We start from the raw sequence: 22,636 nt of genomic DNA on the forward strand, positions 1-22,636 counted from the left end.
CCACTTGTGAATTATGGTTTATTTTTCCATTTTTCTCCATAATGAGAGATGCCTCTTGATCATGTCAGTGCTGGTCCACTGCTGGTTCAGGTTCACTCCTGAACCCCCCACATGCTGAAGCAACAGCAAAAACCAAGCCCCTGTCCTGCTGGGGTCACCCTTCTGACTTTCCTCCCCTCTTCAGATGGGGAATTTCTGCCTGCATGATCCTACAGTGATCCCCCCGAAGAGGAGAAAATGGAGCTGCAAAAGAGCTTTCATCCCTGGAGATCCCTGTGGGGTGGAAATCAAGGTTCTATCCCAGCAGAACTTCAAGTTAAATTGCTTTTTCCCTCCCTGCTGCTCTCTCCCCAGATGAAACTGCTCCCAGTGCTGGCCAGGGACACCCAGCTGGAGCTGTGGCCAGAAGTGCTCCCAGCTAAAGCCCTTTTGGGGGCAGAACGCATCCCACACCGTGTCAGGTCTCACTCTGTCTGACAAACAGCCCTGCTTGCTCTGGGAAGTGCTCCCTGGGGTTCTCTCCATGGGAAATGAGCAATTACAGGCTTTTGTGACTGGCTCAGCAGCAGCCAAAGAGGGAAAGCAGGAGCTGGAATTGTCCACGTGAAGCAGACAAAGTGGCTGACAGCTTTGGGGCAGCAAAGTTTCCTCTGTGAGGCCACTCCAGACATCTCCTTGTGAAGCTTTTAAAGCCTGACTGCTGGGTTTGGAGCCAGCAGCACAGGGAGTTAATGGTGTTTAGCCTGTTGGCTGTCACTCCTTGTAAGTAAATAAGCAAATACAAACCCATCTCCCATCTCAAGCTGGAAAACCCCACGTCAGGGAAAGGCCACTGATGGCTGCGCAGAGTGTGAACTTATCAAGAATCATTAGTTGTCATAAAAATTTTGCTCTTCCCCATGCTGCAACAGCAATTTTGCACATGGGCACTTCAGCACAGCTCCTAAAAGCAGCTTTTTAGCCTGTGGAAGCCCCTGGCCTTGCCCTGAACACTCCTGCACCGTGGAAATACACATTTCAACAGCTGAAAGACAAAAATAAATAACTCAGTAACTCACTTGCTTTTGTTCTTCTCCCAGGCTGTCCCACATGGATGCCACGATTTTCGACACGTCCCCGAAGGTGGCGTTGGGGTTTTGCCCTTTGATGGCTGCTTGTGTGTCTCTGAAAAACAGGGCATAGGCTGACACGGGCTTCTGGGGCTCATTGGGGTCCTTCTTCTTCTTCTTCTTTTGGCTTTTGGGCTTTTTGCCCAGGTCTGTCGAGGGTCTTTTCTCTCCAGTAGCCTGCAAAAGCAAGAGGTGAAGCTTAGCTAAGGTCTGATACCAGACCCTGCTACAGCTGCTGAGCCAAGGAGATGAGAGAGGACATGGGAAGTGGAGATGTCCCAGTGTGGAGTGGGGCAGCAGCTCTGGGGGTCTCTGTCCCTCAGGAGCCTCTTGGATCATTGCACAAACTGCAGGTGGGTGCCTGAACCTGCTTTGGTGTCTCCTCTCAGAGCAGCTCATAGCTTGGGTTCATCCCTTTGTCCCTGTGTCACCCTGTTCTTCTAAAGTTCTTCTAAGCCTTCTGATGTTACATTTTTGTAGTGGAGTTTCTCACACACTTTTCATGTAAATAATGATTGTTTTGCATTTTTTTCTGGAGGAGGAGAGAATTGATGGACTGTTGGTTTGACCAGTGTGGCTGGAGAGGTGGCAATTTCATCCTCCAATCCATGTTCACTTTTTAAAGTCTATAAATATTGGAGTTTGGAAATAAACTATGCTCTTTTTACCTTGGACATTTCAGCGTGTGCATATCATTCATTTCGTGTCCTATTGCGACATCCCTGCTCCAGATCTGGGGCTTTCCAGTCCTCAGTCACTCTCCTCCCCAGCTCACTCACTCCTTGATCCTTTTCTGGAACCTCTCCACCTGCCTTGCTTTCCCAGCTAGGTTGCTTTAGCAATCCATGGATTTTCCAGACTTGGCTTCCACGTGGTTTCTGACTTCCACCCCACTGAGCCCCCTTTGCATCTGCTCCTCACTTCCCTCCCCATTCCAGGAGGGCTCTGAGCACTGACCAAGCAGCACCAGCACCACATTAAACATCACACCAGGGCCAGCCAAAATTCGCTCCATCCTGCTAACATATATGTGCCTTATCCAGAAAAACATCCAAAATTGAACTATTTTAATCACACCAATTAAATGCTTTGCCTGTGCTGTTCGCTCCTCTGACTGATCTGGGTGTCACCGTGATATTTTCTGAAAAATCCTCTTTGCCCAGGATTTTCTCCTGGGAAGCTGAGAAGCCTCAGAGAGGAATGAAAACAATAATTATCTGATTGCTGCTCCTGTGTTTGCTGCTTTGGAATGTGGCTTGGACACTGTTTACCAACAGGTGAATGTTTGATTGGTTCCATGTGAATTGTTTTTAATTAATGCTCAATCACAGCCAGGTGTGTTGGACTCTGAGTCAGTCATGGGTTTTTTTATCATTCTTGTGAAGCTTTCTGATGTATCCTTTTTCTTTGGTGTAGTTTTAGTATAGCAATATGATATGATATGATATGATATGATATGATATGATATGATATGATATGATATGATATAACATGATATAACATAACATAACATGACATAATATAACATAACATAACATAACATAACATAACATAACATAACATAACATAACATAACATAACATAACATAACATAACATAACATAACATAACATAACATAACATAACATAACATAACATAACATAATACCCCTGGAAAACACTTGGTTACCCATCAAAGCTCTCAACTAGCATTAATGTGGCCAGTGGAAGGTGGCACTACAGGGAAGCACCACTACCCTTATTTCATAGCGAAGGAAAACCTAAATACACCAGAGAGCAGAGAATGGAAGCACTGGCTGGATCTCTGCATCCTTGAGGGCAAAGAGCACACCAGCCCCTCCAGCTGCAGCCCTGAGCTCAAGGCACCACCATCAGCTGCACAGGTTGTTGAATAACTTGGAAAGACACTGCTCTAAACATCAAGATCTTGTGAAAACAATGATTCCAGCTGAGCTGGGGACAAACAGCCCCTTCTCCTGATGGATTGGTCAATTTGAGCATGTGCCATTGGTCAATTTGAGCATGTGCTTGGCGGTGCCAGGATTTAAGAGGCTTCCCTTCAGCTGGCAAAGGCCAGGCACGGGGAGGAAAAGGGCAGCAGCGTTCCTGCTCTCCACTCTGTAGCTCTTGACTGATCATTAATTTCAGTATCAGCGCAGTGACATTTGTCAAACAGACAGTGACCATTAGTGAATGAGCAGAGAGACCACGAAAATTGCATTTAATTTAAAATTGCCCAATTGGGCTTGAATGGGAGGCCTGGAGGTGAAAGGCCAGCTTATTAGGAGGAAAAAAAAATGCATGACAGGGTTTCAGCCCATTAGGAAGTGAGATGGTATTTTAACTAACTGTGATCCCCTTGGACTCAGTGGAGTCCTGCTCCCACACAGCCACTGGCCAGGCCAAGGAGCTGGAACAGCACAACCCCAGCTGCATTACAGCTCAGGCAGCACCAAAGAGTGTCGCAGACATCTTTTTCACTAAAAATTCTTTCTTTAGGATTTTCCCTTCTGGGAAGCTGAGGGCCCAGAAAAAGAATGTAAACAATGGTTATCTGCTGCTGTGGAATGGAACAGGTGGATTTTTGATTGGGCCATCTTGAATGTTTATAATTAATGGCCAGTCAAGACAGAGCTATCTCGGACAGAGTCTGAGAGAGCTGCCTTTTGTTATCGTTCTCTTCTTTTCTATTCTTAGCTTAGCTAGCTTCTGAGGAAATCTTTCCTTCCATTTCTTTTTAGTATTGTTATAATGTAATATATATATATAATAAAATAATAAATCAAGCCTTCTGAACATGGAGTCAACATTCTCGTCACTTCCTTCACCTGAAAACTCCTGTGACCACGGTCACATAGAGCACATGGGATTTAAGGAAAACAGCAGCAGGGAGCAGAGCAGGATTTGGTATTCATGTGTTCCAGGTGTGACACACATGGGATGAGACAACAGCCTGGGCTGGGACCTCAGAGGAGTTTTGACCAACTCAAACCACGTTCATGGCTGAAGTCAACCCCCAAAGAGCCAGTACAGGAAACTTTCTCCATGAATGAGGGTCAAAGTCAGTGCTACCCTGTGGGTCAGGACACCCCAGAGCAGACAGAGAAATGTTCCCTGTGCCCTGGGTTTCCACACAAGACCAGAAGTTTGTGTTTTTATGTAGCAAACCGTGTTCACGCTGGTGAACCCCCAGAGAGCTGGTGCCTCACTGCCCAGAACATCTGCAGCCCCAAGGGTCATCCCTATGGTCAAGGGGACCAGGGAAGCTGGGCAGGGGAAGGAAGAGCTTGGCCACCTGCCCAAGGTGGCCACTGGCATTGGAGCTGCCCTGGAGAGGCAGCAGAAGGTCTCTTTGGTGGCAGATGGGGATTGGGGCAAGGAGGTGATCCCAAAACTTGGTGCTGCCTTAGATGTTGAACCCAGGAAGAGCTGAAACCTCATGGACACGGATTTTAATAACCATGGAGAGTGGCCACTAACCCAGCTGGAATTTGGGCTGTACCCACCTGTCCCTCCCTGTCATGTGCACCCACCCCCCAGCTATGAAGCAGGTGAATACACCAGTGAGGCTCAGAGACCTCTGAAATTCAAAAGCTGCCTGGCTCAGAGGACCTGAAGGACTCATTTCTTTAACCTGTGACCTTCTAGCTCACAGGATTATTTTCTGCTTGTTAAATGTTGTTTTGATGCAGAAAAGCCCTCAATGGTCACGTGGAAAAGTGACTGATGGGTGAAGGCAGCAGCTGTGCAGACAGAGAAAGCAAACAGAAACCTGCAGGCCACAGTGTGGGTCCGCTGCTTTCCTCACACTCAGCATCTCTTCCTCAAACACATCACTCCCACCTGCCTGGGGGGTTATAGGACAGAACAATGAGAGGGATTGCCTTAAGGATTAGGAAAATTCTAATCTCTGTGAGCTGTCATCATCTGGACATCTCCAAATTTCCTACCCCATGGGCACCCCTGGCTCAGGGAAGCAGAAGATCCAGCCCCAAAGCTGTGCCCTGCTCAGGGACTCCTGGGTGGCTGCCAGGAAAGCTGGGTGATGCTGGTGGAGACATAGAGACAGAAGCTGGTGTGTCACTACACTGAAACTCATTTTCTCCTGACATGGAAGATTTCAGCTCCCAGGTGCACAAAGCCTGGAGCTTTGTGATGCAGCTTTGAGAGATGGCAGGCTGTGGGATCCAGCAGCACAACCCCTCCCACAGTGTTCCCTCAACATGGAATCACAGAGTTTCAAAAATTCCATTTTTTTTTAACCTCATGTATCCCTTTTTTTGTACAGTTTTATCCACTGAAACTGTGTTTCCACCCACATGAGCACTCAGCTTTGAAATGCCCCAATCTGAAGTGAAATCTGCCAATGGATGAAAAAATACAGGATTTATGGGAATCCATTTTCCTGGATTTCCATGAAAAGGGAAAGGTTTTTGCTGTGTCCTATCATTTTCCTAGTTTTCCAGCCCATGTACTGTTTGCTGCTCTGGTTATATATTCAAACCCTGTCACAACATCTATTTGGGTGGGACAAGGTTACAATAGCAGTGCCTTCAGGAGAAGGTTTTCGATGGAAGGCTTTCATCAAAGTCCCCAGGGAGCCCAGTAATTCACCTGCAGGCACAGAGGCACTGTGATTGCTGTAGTTTGCCCTCAGTAAATGACAGCCACAGATCCCTGGAACATGGCACATGTTGTTTGGCTTTGCTGGTGCACTTGGAGAGAGATGGACAGCAACCAAGGTGTGCCCAAACCCCAGGAATTCCTTGGTTTGTTGGTGCTACACTCAGCAGCAGTTGTGTTGGCTGTAGAGACCATTTGGGACACTGCTGACCACTGAAAACACCACCTTGGTGAACTAAAAGTCAGAAGATTCTTTGAATTCCTGTTTGTTCTCCTTAGCAAGCCATGTCCAATGAGCTCAGTTAAATCCCACCATGAGTTATTTTCCTTCCCTGTTTCAGTCTCTTCTACCCACTACCAGAAATCTAATTTAGCTCCAAGCTTTTGCGGACTCCTAGCCCTGATGCTGCTTTGCTCATGGCAATCATCATCCCAGGAAATCCTGTGACCTGATGGAACTGGTAAAATGTGGGGGCAGAAGAACAACTCTGATCTCCAAACCTGCTGGGTGAGTGCCAGCCTGCCATGCTGGGCCTCACTTTAGGCTGGGAACTGTGCCCTCATCCTTGGGAAAGTCTCCCACTATAAATGTCTAAACAATACTGGGGGGTCCCAGTTGTGGGTTTCTCTGGGTCTGGACTGAAGGCACTTGAGGCAGTAATTCATGTTGGGGCTCAGGTGTTTATTATTCCTTATCAGTAAAACAGTCTCACTGCTGTGAATTGGGCAACTTTTCATTAGAAAGCACAAAATGGCCAATGATCTCTTGTTCCAAGGTCTTTTAAGACTAAACTATCCAATTAAGCGCTGACACCTGGATTATTTCCCCTTTTAACCCAATAACTGATCCCAAAGAGCGGCAATGGGGACTTTTCTGCCCAATTACAAAATGCCACCCAAACCCATGGAGAAGGAGGAAGAAGCAGCATGAAGAAGAAACCCAGGATGACACCCTGTGTCCTCCATCTTGCTTCCATCCACAACACACTAAAAATCCCAAAACCTCAATTTCTCACCAAGTGATACACCTACACTGCTCTCTATACACCTATATACTCTCTATATACTCTCTATAGACTAGAATCCACATCCTAGTGGATTCCAGTCTATTCTGGAGTTTAGGAAACTTTCTCCATGAATGAGGGTCAAAGTCAGTGCTCCCCTGGGGATCAGGACACCCCAAAGCAGACTGAGAAATATTCCCTGTGCCCTGGGTTTCCACACACCACCAGAAGTCTGTGGTTTTATTTAGCACAATTTACCCCTCCCCGAAAAGCGCCAAATGCGGCGCGACCGCGCGCGTACCTTGTAATGCGACTCGGTCTCCTCTTCCTGAGTGGAGCTGGAGGGAGATGGGGTGGCAGACTTGCTTCCCGGGGGCGAGGGGGAGCCGTGGGTGACCCCGCTGCGGATGCCCATCTGGGAGATGAGCTGGGACTGGCTGAGGGCGCCCATGGGGCCGCCCAGCATGCCAGGCCGGTTGAGCAGCGGCACTTGGCGGTTGGACTCGTAGGACGCGGCGTCCGAGTGCACCATCTCCTGGATCTGAGGGAGGAGGAGGAGATCATTGTCACTACAACATTCATTCCTTCATTCATTTATTAACTTTCCATACTGCGAAAACAATTCAAGGCTGATTTTTGGTTTAAATTGCTCTACATGGGTGGAAAGTCTTCCCTGAGCTTGCTCCCAAACGAGGCGAGGGCTGAGCATTGTGCACCCATTTCTGTGCCCATGAGCCAGACAGAGAGGTGCTAAATCAGCTTTGTGTGTGGGGCTGTGTGCCCAGAAAGTGCCCCTGACTGCCTCAGAGATCGCTGGTGGCTGGCACCTATCAGGGGTCTGAAAAAAACCAGTTCATAAACAAGTGATTTATGGAAAAATCACCAGGAGAAGGGAAGCTCCTCCAAGTTTCATCCAACCTGGCCTTGGACATTTCCAGGGATCCAGGTGCAGCCACAGCTTCTCTGGGCACCCTGTGCTGGGGCCTGCCCACCTTCACAGAGAAGAATTTCTTCCTAATATCCCATTTAAACCTACCATCCTATAAATTAAAATCATTCCCCCTTGTCCTGTCCCTCCATCCTTTGTCCCAAGTCCCTCTCCAGCTCTCCTGGAGCCCCTTTAGGCACTGGAAGGGGCTCTAATGTTTCCCCAGAGCCTTCTCTTCCCCAGGTAAGCACCCCCAGCACTCCCAGCCTGGCTCCAGAGCAGAGGGGATCCAGCCCTTGGAGCATCTCTGTGGCTCCTCTGGACTCATTCCAGCATGTCCAGCCCCTCTTCACCAAGCAGCAGATGAGATGAGATGAGATGAGATGAGATGAGATGAGATGAGATGAGATGAGATGACAAACCCTGCTGTTATCTGCACCAAGACCCCATTCCCAGTTTGAATCATTTTCCCCCAAACCCCATTTCCCCCCAGGATCCATCCTTGCTGATCCAGTAGAGCCTGGTCCCTGCACAGCCTCATCCAGCCATGGAGTGGGAGGGAGGCAAACCCTGCCTGAAACACTTGCCAGGCCTTTTCCCTTTTACATTAATCTGATTAATGCTAACACGAGTTTAAAGGCCTGAGCTCCTGATCAGCCCACTGAGGTGCAATCCCTCATTACCAGGGGAGCTTTGCCAGCTCCATCAGCAGCACACACAGAAGGAAACCCAGGGAAGACCTGTGAGGCCTCCAAAGGCTTCAGAGGACATAAATCCAAACACAAACCCTGATTTACTGCTGCAGGTCAGGAATCAAGAGCTTTACACCACACATTTACACAGACAGAATGTTCTGCTCCCCTTTGGACTCTCCAGCAGTGTCAGCAGAACAGCTTTCCCTGGATCTGCCCTTTTCCTGGATTAATTGTGAAGTGAAGGGATTGAACTCATAGGAATTAAATAAATTCCTGCATTTCAACAGCAGAGTCTGACTGAGGCTGACTTAGGGGCCGCACTGAATCGCTGCCCTTGGCTTTGGTGGTGTCAAGGAGGTGGCAGGGCTGGCTTTGCTTAGAGGCAAAGGGGCACAGAGCTTAATTATGCTTTGGTTAGGGGCATAGAGATTAACTGTGGCAAATTTTGTGTGCCCTTAAAACCTTCTAATGTGCCCTTGAAACCTGAATATGTGTCTTACTGCAGAACTCCGGCTGTCCTGGTCATAAAGACATCGAGGATGATGCACCCATGGAGACAGACACCAGGCTTGGCCAGCACAGGAGGCACCAGAGATGTAAATTTTGCATTTAAACCAAATTTGCAGAAGTCATGGGAATGGCCTGGGTGAGACAGGGACTGTGCAAAGTGGGGACACAGCTCCCATCTGCTGAGCAGCCAGCCATTCCCAAACCCCAGCCAAAAAAATGTACATTTGTCTTGGGTTTTGTCAGTTTAATCCAGACCTTTCATGTTGGAGAAGATCTGCCAGCTGCTAAGGAAAAAGAATAATTTATTGTCCTTATTTTAAATTTAAATGAAGGGAAAGTTTAGAAGACGGGTGTTGGAGAAATGGGGCAGGCTATGAGATGTGGCTTAAAAAATTCTAAAATTTAAAATAGCTTGCTCACGTTTCAGCCACAGTAGTCTCCTGAGGAAATACTGTATTAAGACAATTTTTTGAAACTTTTATTATGTGGCCAATGGACCACAACAGCTCTGTTTATCCATTAAATATGTAATCACACATTTTTCTTTACAGTGCATGTTATTTATGCATCAGAGCAGAACAAGTCCAGGAGTGCAATTATGGATATGGGCCACATGCTGTAAATGCCTCTCAAAATTTGTAGGAAAAACCAGGAACCTGAGCCTGGCTCAGAGAGCCCCATGAAGCCCCATGCTCATAACAGCTCCATCACAGAACCCTTTTAAGTAGCAGAGACAGCATTTTTCCTGGCACATTCTTCTTCCAAGGATATCTTAGCCTAAATGCCTTCTCCCAACTTACACCACTAAAGGGACCCCATAAGAAGGATGGGGATAGATTTTATTGAGGTGATAGGACAAGGAGAATGGTTTTAGACTAAAAGAGGGTTGGTTTAGGTTAGATATAATGTAGGAGTTTTTTACAATGGAGAATCTAAAACACTGGCACAGATTTTCCAGAGCAGCTGTGGCTGCCCCTGGATCCCTGGCAGTGCCCAAGGCCAGGCTGGACAGGGCTGGGAGCAGCCTGGGACAGTGGAAATGTCCCTGCCATGGCAGGAGTGGCAGTGGATGGGCTTAAAGGTCCCTCTCAACCCAAAGCATTCTACAATTGTATGATAAAAAAGTGCTTTTAGTTGAATATTGTTGGTCCTTCTCTCCCTCTCCCACATCTCCATCTCTTCTCCCCCAGTCCAGGAGGCTCTGCAGGACATGCACAGCTCCTCACATGCACCCTGCTGACCAGGAGCTGCCCCCACCATTAGGCACTCACTGCATTTCTCTCCACTTTATTTATTTATTTTTCATGCAATTTTGGAAGCAGCATGCCAGGCTGCCACCTCCCCATCACTCCTGGTGACGGCTCCTGGTGTCCCCAGGAGTGGTGGAAAAGCCACTTGAGTTTTCCAGCTGTAAAATATTTGGAGTGAAAATGAAGGTGAGTTGTTAGTGTGCAGCACTGGAGCTTCTTAAATAGCATCAAAGGTAGGGAAAGGGTTACTCCTGCTTCCCACTGCAGGATCCTGCTGACACTGAGCTATTTCAGGGGCACCCAAAGCAGGTGATCCCCCCTAAAAAGACCCAAGGAAAGAGAGATCCCCAGGAGCAGGATTTTGAGATGATTCCCTGCAGCAAACTGCCTAATTAGCCAAGGAAATGATGAATGAAAGTGTGATCACGGCAAACCAAAGTGAAAGGAGGTAATAAATGCTGTGTGAAAGAAAACAACCTGCTCCTGTGGGATGCAGTCCCAGCCCTGGGCTCAGTGGGGCTGTCCCATGCCTTTCCCTGCCCCACAGAACCCAATGGAAACACGGTGGAATTAAACATCCCCAGAAATGTGATCAGCTCCCTCTCCAGGAGCAGAGGCTGGGAGAGGCAGGTCAGACCCCATCTCCTTCCCAGGAATTCAGCACTGCAAGCTCACCACGAGGTGCTGCAAAAGGCCCAGGATGCGTTTGCAGCCTGTGCTGCAAACATCTTTCATGTTTTGCATCTCAGAGGAAAGCCAGAGTGCAATGTGATGCAGTCATAGCTGAAGTAATTAAGTGCACCTTACTTAGCAGATTCCCAAAGGCTGTGCTAACTCAAAGACAGCTCCTTTTTTCCCACAATATTTCAATTCTTTTAATGAATATGCATATCAGGCCCATAAATGCTCCAGCTAATCCAGAGAAGGAGAGAAAAACAGGCAGACAAACAGCACATGGTCCATGTTCCCTGTTGTGGGGAGAAGGGGAATTTCAGGAGTGATAAATGCCATGAGGAACAGCCCAGCTGGGGACTGGGGTGCTCTGCTAACACAGATAATGCTTCAAATGAGCCAAGCCCAGCTTCAAATGCACTATTCCCCAAAATTCTAATGTAAAAAGCACTCCCAGGCTGGGGGTGCTCACCTGGAAAAGGGAAGGGCCCAGGGAGACCTGAGAGCCCCTTCCAGTGCCTAAAGGAGCTTAGGAGGAAGATGGAGACAGGTTTTATAGCAGGGCCTGTTCTGCCAGGACACAGGGTGATGGTTTTAAACTAAAAGAGATGATTCAGAGTAGATGTACACAAGAAACTTTTTATGATGAGGGGGTTAAACACTGGCACAGGGTGCCCAGAGCAGCTGTGGCTGCCCCTGGATCCCTGGAAGTGTCCAAGGACAGGTTGGATGGGGCTTGGAGCACCCTGGGACAGGGGAAGGTGTCTCAGCCATGGCAGGGGGGTGGAATGAAATGTCTTTAGGATCCCTTCCAACCCAACTCATTCCATGGTTCCATGACTCCCACCCTGTGGCATTCACATTCTCTGGAAAATCCCTTCACCCAGGATTTTTCTCCTGGGAAGCTGAGAAGCCTCAGAGAAAAGGAAAACAATTCTTCTCTCATTTGCTTCTCCTGTGTTGTGCTCACATGTGGAATGTGTTTGGAGATTGTTTACCCACAGGTGATTGTTCCATTGCATTCTGCTGGGAGTTGTTTTCACTCTTTGGCCAATCAGGGCCAAGCTGTGTCAGGACTCTGGAGAGAGTCACCAGTTTTCATTATTACCTTTTTAGCATTCAGTGAGTATCCTTTCTGTATTCTTTAGTATAGTATAGTGTAGTATCGTATAATATAATATAATATAATATAATATAATATAATATAATATAATATAATATAATATAATATAATATAATATAATATAATATAATATAATATAATATAATATAATATAATATAATATAATATAATATAATATAATATAATATAATATAATATAATATAATAATAAATTTGCCTTCTGAGAACAGGGAGTCAGATTCATCATTCCTGCCTTTGTTGGGACATCCCTGCAAATACAATACCACCCTTCCCAGGGTCAGATAACACAGGTGGGCTGAGCCTTCCTCACCCAGGGTCTTCCTCTCCAGGCAAGGCAAGCAGCTACTCCAGGGGCAGCCACCAGGCTCATCCCCAGCACAGCTCTCCTCTCCTTGGGTTTGTTCCCAAGAAGAAGCCATTCCATTATAATCACAATCAGCCAGGGAGAGGAATTATCTGCTGAACAGCTTTGAAGCAAAGTTTTCCCAGCAGGCTTTTTCTGTATTGAAGTTTCAATGTAAATGCATCACCATAGCTGAAATACTTAAAGATGATTTACTTAAAAAAAGAGAGAGAGCAGGAGAGAGAGGAGCTGATAAGAAAATATATCCCCAATTACCACCCCTCCTCTTCCCGATTTGTAACTGCTCCTAATAAACTTTCATGGTCTGTGTAAAATGCTTTAGTGCAGTGACAAATTTCTGCTGGAATTTGAGATGTCTTGTTCAGAGTAATAGCTATCTCACACAGGTGCCCAGCTGCTATTGTAAAATCAGTAAGCATTTAATTGAAACAAATGACTATAATAATAGTACATTATCCCTGCAGGCTCATAGCCATAACAGTTTTAATTATTGAGTTAAGAGTCAAACTAATTTATCCTTTAAAGTAACAGCCACATCTTTGGTTCCACCGATCATCCTATTATGAACACGAGGGGAGCAGTTGGGAAGGATTTAAAAAGGAAGTAATTTATTTTGGAGGAGGTGGGGGGCATTTATCACAGGGCAGAGGATTTCCCTGTGCTCTGGCATTCCCAGCTGTGGCTGCCACTTCCCTCCTGGCTGTGTCCAGCTCCCAGAGGGACTAAGCCAGCTCCTGGGCACCTGGACCTCCACCAGGATGCCATGGGGGAGCCCAGCAGCAGCACAGGAGCCCATGGGAACTGCTGGTGCCTGATTTGGAGGTTTGGGCACATGGAAATTTTTTTGATCTATTTTGAAATTACGGTTTGTCTTCATTGAACACAGTGGAAAAAAGAAGGTTTTACAGATTGAAGCTTGCAAACACGATCTGAAGGAGCATCTCTGAACTCAGAGCCAGGCAGCAAAGAGGAAGAATCCACATCCAAGGTTTTATAAAAGCATTTCTGAGGTACAGACATGCCCTGGGGCAGGTCTGAAGGCACAGCTTTCCCCAGCCCTCGGTTTCATGAGCCTTCCTGCTTTTGTGGTGGTGGCTGTGACATGGGGGATCTAAAGCACCTCTGAGAGCCCCTGGGGCACCACACAGGGAGGGGATGGAGAGAGGAGGGTGGCAAGGAGGGGAACGCCTCCCTGTGGGGGTCAGAACCTGCCCAAGGGGTGGATTCATTTATCATATCCTTATCATATACCCCTGTGGTTGATCCCTGGAGCAGAATGCAGCCTCCATGGCCAGCCTATGCTGCGAGCCCTGGAGGTCATAGCCCAGGAGCTCACAGCCCATTCCTGGAGCTCCCAGCCCATCCCTGGACCCTACAGCCCATCTTGGAGCTCACAGCCCATCCCTGGAGCTCCCAGCCCATCCCTGGAGCTCCCAGCCCATTCCTCGAGCTCACAATCCAGCCTGGAGTTCCCAGCCCATCCCTGGGGCTCACAGCCCATCTCTGGAGCTCCCAGCCTATCCTGGAGCCCACAGCCCATCCCTGGAGCTCCCAGCCCATTCCTGGAGCTCCCAGCCTATCCTGAAGCTCACAGCCCAGCCCTGGAGCTCCCAGCCCATCCTGGAGCTCACAGCCCTGGAGCTCACAGCCCATCCCTGGGGCTCACAGCCCATCCTGGAGCTCACAATCCAGCCTGGAGCTCACAGCCCATCCTAGAGCTCCCATCCCATCCCTGGGGCTCACAACCCATCCCTGGAGCCCACAGCCCATCCTGGAGCTCACAGCCCTGGAGCTCCCAGCCCATCCCTGGCCAGGCTGGAGGGCTCTCACAGTTTCTCCTTCCCCAGAGCACTTGCAGAGCACCATTCCCTTCCTGCCCTGGCCAAAGACACAGAGCTCTGCCCTCTCTCATGTTCCCCACCCTGCTCATTGCTCTGGATGCTTTTTGCACATCTCCCTCAGCAGTACCCACCCAAAACATCTCCCAGCCCTTTTCCAGAGCCACCATCTCGAAGGAGAGGAGTCCTCACCTTGAAAGATCAGTTTTGCTTCTGCAAGGGGAGCAATGCTGTTTTCCCAAACACACATTCTTTATTGGGGATCTGTTTACCATGCCAAAAGTTCTGCCTTGTGCCTCGTGCCACCTTCCTGCTCCCTGCAGCATCACTGCCAACTCCACTGGAAATTCTTTAATGAAATTATTCATTATTTCCTTTGGCAGAAACATAAAAACCCTCCAGCAAGACAGAGTGACAACCAGCCCACCAAACCTGTGTAACACTGGCTTTGTATTGTTCAACTTCCTCAATAAATTTTGCTCTTCCAAGTCAAAAGTCTTGCAGATGTCTGGGTGTGTTATGCTAACACTGTTACCTCTATCACCCAAACCTGTAATCTCATCAAAAAAGATATCAAGTCAGTTTGACAAGATTTGTTTTCCATCAGCCCATGCTGATTGGCATTAATTATATTACCTTCCTTTAATTCTTTATTAATTGAGGCCTGGATCTGCCACTCCATTATTTTGCTGAGGATTGATGACAGACTGACAGGTCTGTAATTACCAGGGCTGTTCTGTTTCCCTTTTTAAATATTTGCACATTAGCTCTTTTCTAGTCCCCCAGAGCTTCCCCAATATTCCAGGAATTATTAAATTATTAAATACCAGCATTAGCAGAGCTCCTCAGTTATCAGAAGCCATGTACAGACAAGCTCAGCCTGATGGCTTACAGGGAACCTGAGCAGACAAATATGAGAAAAGAAACTTTTCTGCTTTAAGTGCTTTAAATAAACCCCTGATCTTTCCAGTGAATGTTGGCAGTTTCAGGTGCAACGCTCCCACACATGAAGCTTCACCTTAAAGCCACACAATGTCCCCAGACAAGGCTCCCAGGGCTTCTCCCAGTTGTGTTTATGTGGGGATGTGTGGGATCTCAGCACCTCAGGACTGATGTGCAGAGTGGCCGAGACCACCCTTGGGGGGCTCAGGAGTCCTGGAATGTTGCCAGAAGTGTCTGGTGGCTGGACTTTGATCCTACACAGGAGATGACACCTGTATGAGGATGGGAGGGTTTCACTGGGTGAATGGTGAAGGGATAAGTTAATTAGAGTGTGAAACACAGGGTTTGGGATTTCTGTACAGGGGGGGGGTCTAAAGAAGTAAGATGGAGGAATTGGGGCGTGTCCTGTCCTTCTTCTTCTTGGCCTCCATCTTCTGTGGTGATGGTGGCACTTTGGGATTGGTCTTTACTAGAAGTGCACCGGTTAATAAGGGTAGAAGGTATTGGGGAAAAATTATAAATATTGTATATGTAATTTTGAGTATAAAGATAAGTGACTGCCCCGGGGGCTCTCAGTGTGCTCATGGCTGGCTGCTGTGCAGACCTCTGTCGGGCCGAGAGAAAATCTTTTAGATAAACAATTAATAAACACCGAGACCGAGAAAAGATCAGAAGTCTCTCCTCGTCCTTTGAAGCGCCGGGCTGTCCAAGGCCACCCTGGGCCTTTCCAGGCCACCTAAACAGCCGAGAAACCGACAAGTGGCATCCCTGAGCTATCTCCGGCCATAAATCAGCCAGGAGAAATCCACAGGGATGGACTGAGAGCAGCCCTGAGGAGGACATGGGTGGATGAGGAGCTGAGCATGACCTGTCCATGAGCACTGGCAGCCCAGAAACCCAACTGCAGCCCGGGGTGATCCCACAGGGAGGGCAGCAGCACAGGGACAGGACAGGCAGCATGTTCCTCCTGCTCTGGTGAGACCCCACCTGCAGAGCTGCCCTCAGCTCTGGGGACCCCAAAGGAGGAAGGATGTGGAGCCTGGAGTGACCCAGGAGGCCACAGAGGTGCTCCAAGGGCTGGAGCCAGGCTGGGAGAGCTGGGGGTGCTCACCTGGAGAGGAGAAGGCTCCAGGGAGAGCTCAGAGCCCCTGCCAGGGCCTGAAGGGGCTCCAGGAGAGCTGGAGAGGGACTGGGGACAAGGGATGGAGGGACAGGACACAGGGAATGGCTCCCACTTGTCGGAACTCAGCACATCCCTCTGGGTGTCCAGAGCTGCCAAGGACCCCATCGAGGGGCTCAGAGACCCTGGAACACTGCCCAGAACACCTGGGGATTTGATTTTGACCCCTGGAGCAAGTTACCAACTTTGTATGAGGACCTGAAAGTCATAGAGATTTGAATGGTGTAATAATAAAATGATCACAGGGTGAAAATGTAGATTTTAGGATTCTTGGTATGGAGGTTATGGGTACAAGATGGAGAACTTGGGCATGTCCAGCCTTTCTTCTTCTTCTTGTTCTCCATTTTCTGCAGTGATGTTGGCACTTTGGGATTGGTTTGGAGTAGAAGTGCACTGTCTAACACAGGTGATAGGTATTGGGAATTAAGTGTAAATATGTTATACGTAGTTTGTAGTATAAAAGGACAACACAATGAGTGCCTGTGGCTGCCCTGCTGAGCAGACCTCAGCTGGGCAGGAAGAAAATTTTATAGATAAGAATTGATAAACAACCTCAAGACCGAAAGGTGAAGAGTCCAGACTCGTTCTGCAGTTGTGTGGGCTGTAACAGAGACATCCTGCACATCTCAGGGCAGCAATTATCAACAGCAACCTGAGACCCACTGCCAGAGGGCAGGGCTGGATGGGATATTGGGAATTAGGAATTGTTCCCTGAGGGTGGGCAGGCCCTGGCACAGGGTGCCCAGAGCAGCTGTGGCTGCCCCTGGATCCCTGGCAGTGCCCAAGGCCAGGCTGGATGGGGCTGGGAGCACCCTGGGACAGTGGAAGGTGTCCCTGCCGTGGCAGGGGCTGCATGTGGATGGTTTTTAAGTCCCTTCTAAGCCCAGCCATCCCAGGATCCAGTGATCTGGAGGATCAGGGTGCCCCTGGCACTGGGAGAGCAGCTGGGCTGTGCACGTGCCCCATCAGTGCTCCTGCAGCTCCCAGCTGGAGAACTGTCTGTAAATAACATCTTCAATAAACTCCATGTTTTTTTAAAGTGCATTATTTTACGGATAAAGAACAAGCCTGATAATTCAGTGAACATGTTTGCAAATAATCTATCCCATTAATTTCCAGCCTGTTTTCTGAACACGTTATTTAGTGATTTTGCAAAACCCATTTGTGGAGGAAGGGAATTGATACTCATCCAGGCAGAACACCATAACACCACCACCAAAAGCTGGGGCAGAATTCCCTGGAATGGGCACTGGGAGGTAATTAAACAGCAGCAGACCCTGACCCCCCTTTTTTTATAGCCCATGGGGGGTATAAAACTTAATAAAATTGTCACAGCCCCTATGTGTGTATTGGAAAGACAGGGAGAAGCAGCTGTGGAGGGGAGTGGGAGCAAAAGGAGCAGATGATAAAAATCCATGGGTGAAGGTGAGGGGCTGAGGGGGCCAAGATGGTGCTGGGAACTGAGAAGGGTCTGCACCAGCCTTGAACCCATCCAGAATGATTCCCTTAATCTGGATTTCTGTCTCCACACTCGAGTGGAGGGAGGAGCAGACAAACTGATCATGGATTATTTTTGTTGCATTATTTGGATGTAATGGTGAGGCAAAACCATCCAAAGCAAGGGGAAAATATCTTTCAGTATCAGACCTGTTTATCCATCAGATTTTCTTTCATTTTTGTCTTTCACCTTTGAATCCCAAAGACACTGGTGAAACATGGAGTCAGTGTTAAAAGCTTCTACAATCAGTACCCCTATAAACAGAACTTGCTGCTTCCAAGGCTGGGGTGACACTCCACAGGTGGTGTGGGGCTAGAGGTGGTCCCTGGCCACATGTCTGAGGTGCCCTTTTGCTCATGCATGGGAACTGGGGATCCTGCTGAGCTGTGCACTCCATGGCACCATCACCTGCCCAGCAAAGCCATCCCACAGGCCAAGGATGGGATGTGAGACACAAATAAACTCCTGAGAAGCAGAGATCTGGTGTCATGGAAATAACCCTAGGCATTAAAAAACATAAGGAAAAACAGGAAAACACCAGAGACAGAAAGTTTCCCCAACTTCAGCTCAACAGAGATTTCTTGGGGGGTTTGATTTTCCTGGTGGTTGCCACATCCTTGGTGTTATTAGATGTTTGACATGCTGTGTTACAGCTCAACCTCCTTATGAGACTTTGAACTGCTGGGATGGACTAAAGTTCTGCTCCAGGTGGGTTGGGGGCCAGTAATTTAATTTCTTTTTTGTGGAAGCAGCTTGGGCAGGGCCAGAGTGTGCTGTGCTGTGTGTCCTTGCCAAGGCAGGATCACACTGAGCCCTTCCCCAGGGAGAGCACCCTGGCACACCCCTGGTGATAACCATGGAACTGTGCCCAGCCTGGCAGGGCAGCAAGAAGCTTCCCTTTGGCTGCAGAAGGCGCTGGATTGTGTAAATCCAGGTGTTTCCTTCTCAGGGGGATAAAAACTCACATTGGCAAGAGCACCTCCAGCTGCCATGGGACCCATCTCAAATACTCCCCTATCCCAAAGCTGGCCCCCTCATCTCCCCCAGCATTTACTGCCCCCTCCCTGGCCTTGTGCAGCTGATTGAAGCCTCTCTGCACTCCCAGCTTCCCTCTGCTTTCTGTCTCTCCTGGCTCTTTTCACACATTTTAGATATTGCATTCACATAAAGCAATAGACTCGCAGGTAATGAGAGACATCCACGTTTTATTGCATGGAGCATTAAAAAAAAAGGAGAAGGAGAAGAAGGCAAAAAGAAGCAATTTTAGAACACAACAGGAAACTGGGAAGACTAGATAGAAAACTCATCCCAGTGGGATTAAACTCTGGGAATGAATTTTAATGGTTTTTTTTTTGATTGCAAAGTCTCACAGCCCACTTTTCAAGCACCATAAGAAACGCTGCAGCATTAGAAAGAGTTGGGTCCCCAGTGCTGATCCCACATCTGCACACAAACCACAGCTCCTCTGCACATCTGCAAGGAGCTGCCCCCTTTTTGCCCCCTCTGCAGGCAGATATTGCTGGGATTATTGTGTTAGTTTGGAATAAGTGTTTCATAAGGGCCTCTTAATAGCAGGAATACGAGCGTGCAGGGAAGGAGGATGGCTCTGTGGCTCAATATGGGTAGGGAATCTGTAGGATTTTCAAAGCTGGAGCACTTTGAGGCAAAACTGAACCTCCAACACACCAGTTCCCCACCAGCACAGTGATGCCCCTGGCCTGCAGGGGAGAACTGCAGGATGTGCCCCGACCTCCCTGCATCACACAGACTGTTACCAGGAGGCACAGCCAGTTATCTTCCTGCCTTTAATTACAGCAAATGCTGAACACTCTTAAATTAGGTGTGAAAAGCCCAAATGATTCTGTACATACAAAATTAATTGCAGGAGGGAAGAGGAAAGGGAAACTCCAGAGTCAGATGCTGTAACTTCTGTTCTGACTCTTGACAATGGCAAACCCATCTCATTTCCTAGCCAGCCAATACAACTGCTCTTCCAAGTTACAGACAGGCCAAAATCTACATCAATGCAGATTGAAGCCATAGATTTAGGAAGTGCTCACTTAGATTCCAGCACAACTTTAACCTGATGCTGCTCTGCCTGCCCTGTGCAATGCAGTTTATTGGATTAAATATAGTGTATTAAGGGAGACCAGGGGAAGAATATTCAGTCCAGCAGCATCTCTGTCCTCTTTGGCTTCCTCATAATGGATAACAAACACTTCAGAGATTCATTTATTTCCTTCTAACACCCAGACAGGCGCTCAGTTCCTGGAGGTGAGATATGCCATGTTAAATGAAGTTTGGGTCTGCCTAGGACTGGCTTGCCACAATAACAAGTGTTCCTACTGCCAGTCCTCATTTAATCCTGGTTACAGCAGGGATTCAGGCCATCACAAACACTTCCTTCCCTCCCAAAACACATAACCCCAAGTGGTAAACCAAGAGTAAAGCATAACCCCATTAGAGGCTTGATTTTTTCCCCTGGGATTACACACCAGCACAGGGGAGCTTGATCAATTGAGCCTTGAGGTTTAATCAATACGTGCCAACAACAACATTACTGCATTCCAGCCATGCTCTCCATTCATCACCTTAAGTAACTCCAGTCACCCAGAAGACAGAGGCACTAAAGCAGCAATTAAAGTCTTGGGGGAAGTCTGAGTGTGTGGTGGTGTTTGAGGGTCTCAGGATGAGGGAAGAGATGAGAATCTTGGCTCTATGTTTCAGAAGGCTGATTTATTATCTTATGATATATTAAAATAAAATTATATACTAAGTCTATATTAAAAGAATAGAGAGAAAGGAGATATCAGAAGGTTACAAAAGAATGAATAATAAAATCTTGTGACTGACCAGAGAGTCTGACACAGCTGGACTGGGATTGGTCATTAAGTAAAAACAATTTATATGAGATTAATTAAAGATGCACTTGCTACATTTTACAGTAGCAGATAATTATTGTTTACATTTAGTTTCTGAGGTCTCTCAGCTTCTCAGGAGAAGAATCCTGGCATAGGTGTTTTTCAGAAAATATGTCAGTGACATGAGCACAGCCGGTGGCTCCTGGGACAGCCCTGGGTGTTCCCTGATCCTGAATGAGCCTCCACCTCCAGCTCAGACACATCCCCCTCAGTGCCAGGCTGTTGATTAGATGGATATGGCAGGACTCAAATGCAATAGAAGACATTTCAATTAAAAAAAAAGTGATGGTTATTTTGTCTTGCACATTGTGTCACCGAAACATTTTGGATGGCTCGGCGCCGCGTTTGCATTTCCATCTGATCAGACACCGAGCACACGTGCCAGGCTCGTGTTTACATTCCAGATAAAGTCACAGATCCCAGCAATCTCATTAACCTGCTGCCCTGGAATTAAACAAAACCACCTGGAAAGGCTTTCCTCCCCCACAGGCACCACAAGACACCTTTGGAGTTCCCCAGCCAGGCTTTGAGCATAGGTGGCTGCACGGAGGAGTGAGGATTTATGCTCCTTGGAATACTTGCCAAGTTTTTTCTGGCCAGGGAGTTTCAGCACAAGTGTTGGGGTTCTGCAAGAGGTACAACTGTGTCTGTACACATGGACAGGCTTTGGGGACAAGCAGCAAGGTGAAGGGATGGCTTAGGGAGAGCAGGTGGAGGGGAAAGCACAAGGAATATTCACACTTCCTAGGGGCTGAGCATCAGCTGATGAGGAGCTCAGGCCTCTCTGCTGTTGGGGACACTGCTGTCCCCTTGTTTCCCAAGGTCACAGCCACATTGTGAGTGCAGCCCCCAGCCCCTCACAGGCACAGGGCTCCTCACCCTGGATATGGACAAATGGCAGGGACTCTGCAGCCCTGTCCCTATGGGCAAAAGGGCCAATGTCCCCCAGGAAAAAGCCCTTTATGGACTTGCCAAATAGAGACAAAACCATCCCTGTTTGGCTCTGAAGAATGCAGCAATCTCAGCTCCAACTCTGAGGTTTACACTTGTTATCTACACACATCCTCCTTTCTGAAACAAAACCCTAGAGCTGCTTATAGGAGACAACTGCCAAAAACTTCCATCACTGTCACAGACTCGTTTGCCAGGAGCACAAAATATTGCCCAAGTAGGCAGGAGTGGATCAAAGAGGATGTGCAGCATACAGAGATCTGGGAGAGGCTGCAGCAGGATTCTGGGATCCAGCTTGTAGGAAGGGATTTGATCTCATTGGTCTCAGCTGCCCCAGCTGGAAATGGAAAAAGGGAATTGCTCCAGACCCGAGATGGGCAGGTACAAATGCTGTGTCATGATGGATGAGATTTGCAAAAATTAAGTCATTCCATACTTGCAATTCTCTCTTCTTGAGATGTAGAAGATGAAGAAGAGCCAAATATATTATCTGGGAAGAAAGGGTTACTTTTCAATCGAAAATTAATGCACTGAATTCTGAATTAACATGTGGGATAATTAAAACCATCTTTCCAATGAATTTATTATAGGATATACAAAGCTAATTATAAATTCTCTGTTGCTTAATCCCTTGCAGTTTGCTAATGCAGCGTTGAAATCTCTTTGGCCACACTTGTTTAAATTATTCATTAGACACAGCAACAGTTGTGAACTGTAATTTAAATTGGCATCTCATGAATATTCAATCAATACAATAAACACTGGAATGTTTTACTGCACACTGCTCGATAGTTTGTGCTGGAGCTTGTGTTGACACATTTTTATTAACTCTTTATAAAGGTGTTACCTATTTATGTCACTGATTACAATGAGAATTAAAAGTCCCACTCATAAATATTTGTGTCGTTTTCTTAAGAGAGACAATGTAATTAGGCAAAGCTTCAAAAGTCATAATTAATGTTGGGTGGCTCTTTCCCTCCTGGTTGCTCTGAGCACGTGGACTGGCA

General features: G+C 47.6%; 1 protein-coding gene across 2 annotated transcripts in view; it reads right to left on the reverse strand.

Moving 5' to 3' along the window:
* The window catches only part of TOX2 (TOX high mobility group box family member 2), a 176,401-nt gene that overhangs the window by 24,362 nt on the left and 129,403 nt on the right, over positions 1-22,636 (reverse strand). For both annotated transcript variants that reach the window (XM_063172164.1, XM_063172165.1), the window contains 2 exons: positions 7,038-7,277; positions 1,059-1,286 (listed from right to left, as the gene is read on the reverse strand). In XM_063172164.1, the coding sequence (XP_063028234.1) occupies positions 1,059-1,286; positions 7,038-7,277 (468 nt within the window). The remainder of the gene's footprint in view (positions 1-1,058; positions 1,287-7,037; positions 7,278-22,636) is intronic.

This window comes from Melospiza melodia, chromosome 19 (genome assembly GCF_035770615.1).
Source record: "Melospiza melodia melodia isolate bMelMel2 chromosome 19, bMelMel2.pri, whole genome shotgun sequence".
Taxonomy (NCBI): domain Eukaryota; kingdom Metazoa; phylum Chordata; class Aves; order Passeriformes; family Passerellidae; genus Melospiza; species Melospiza melodia.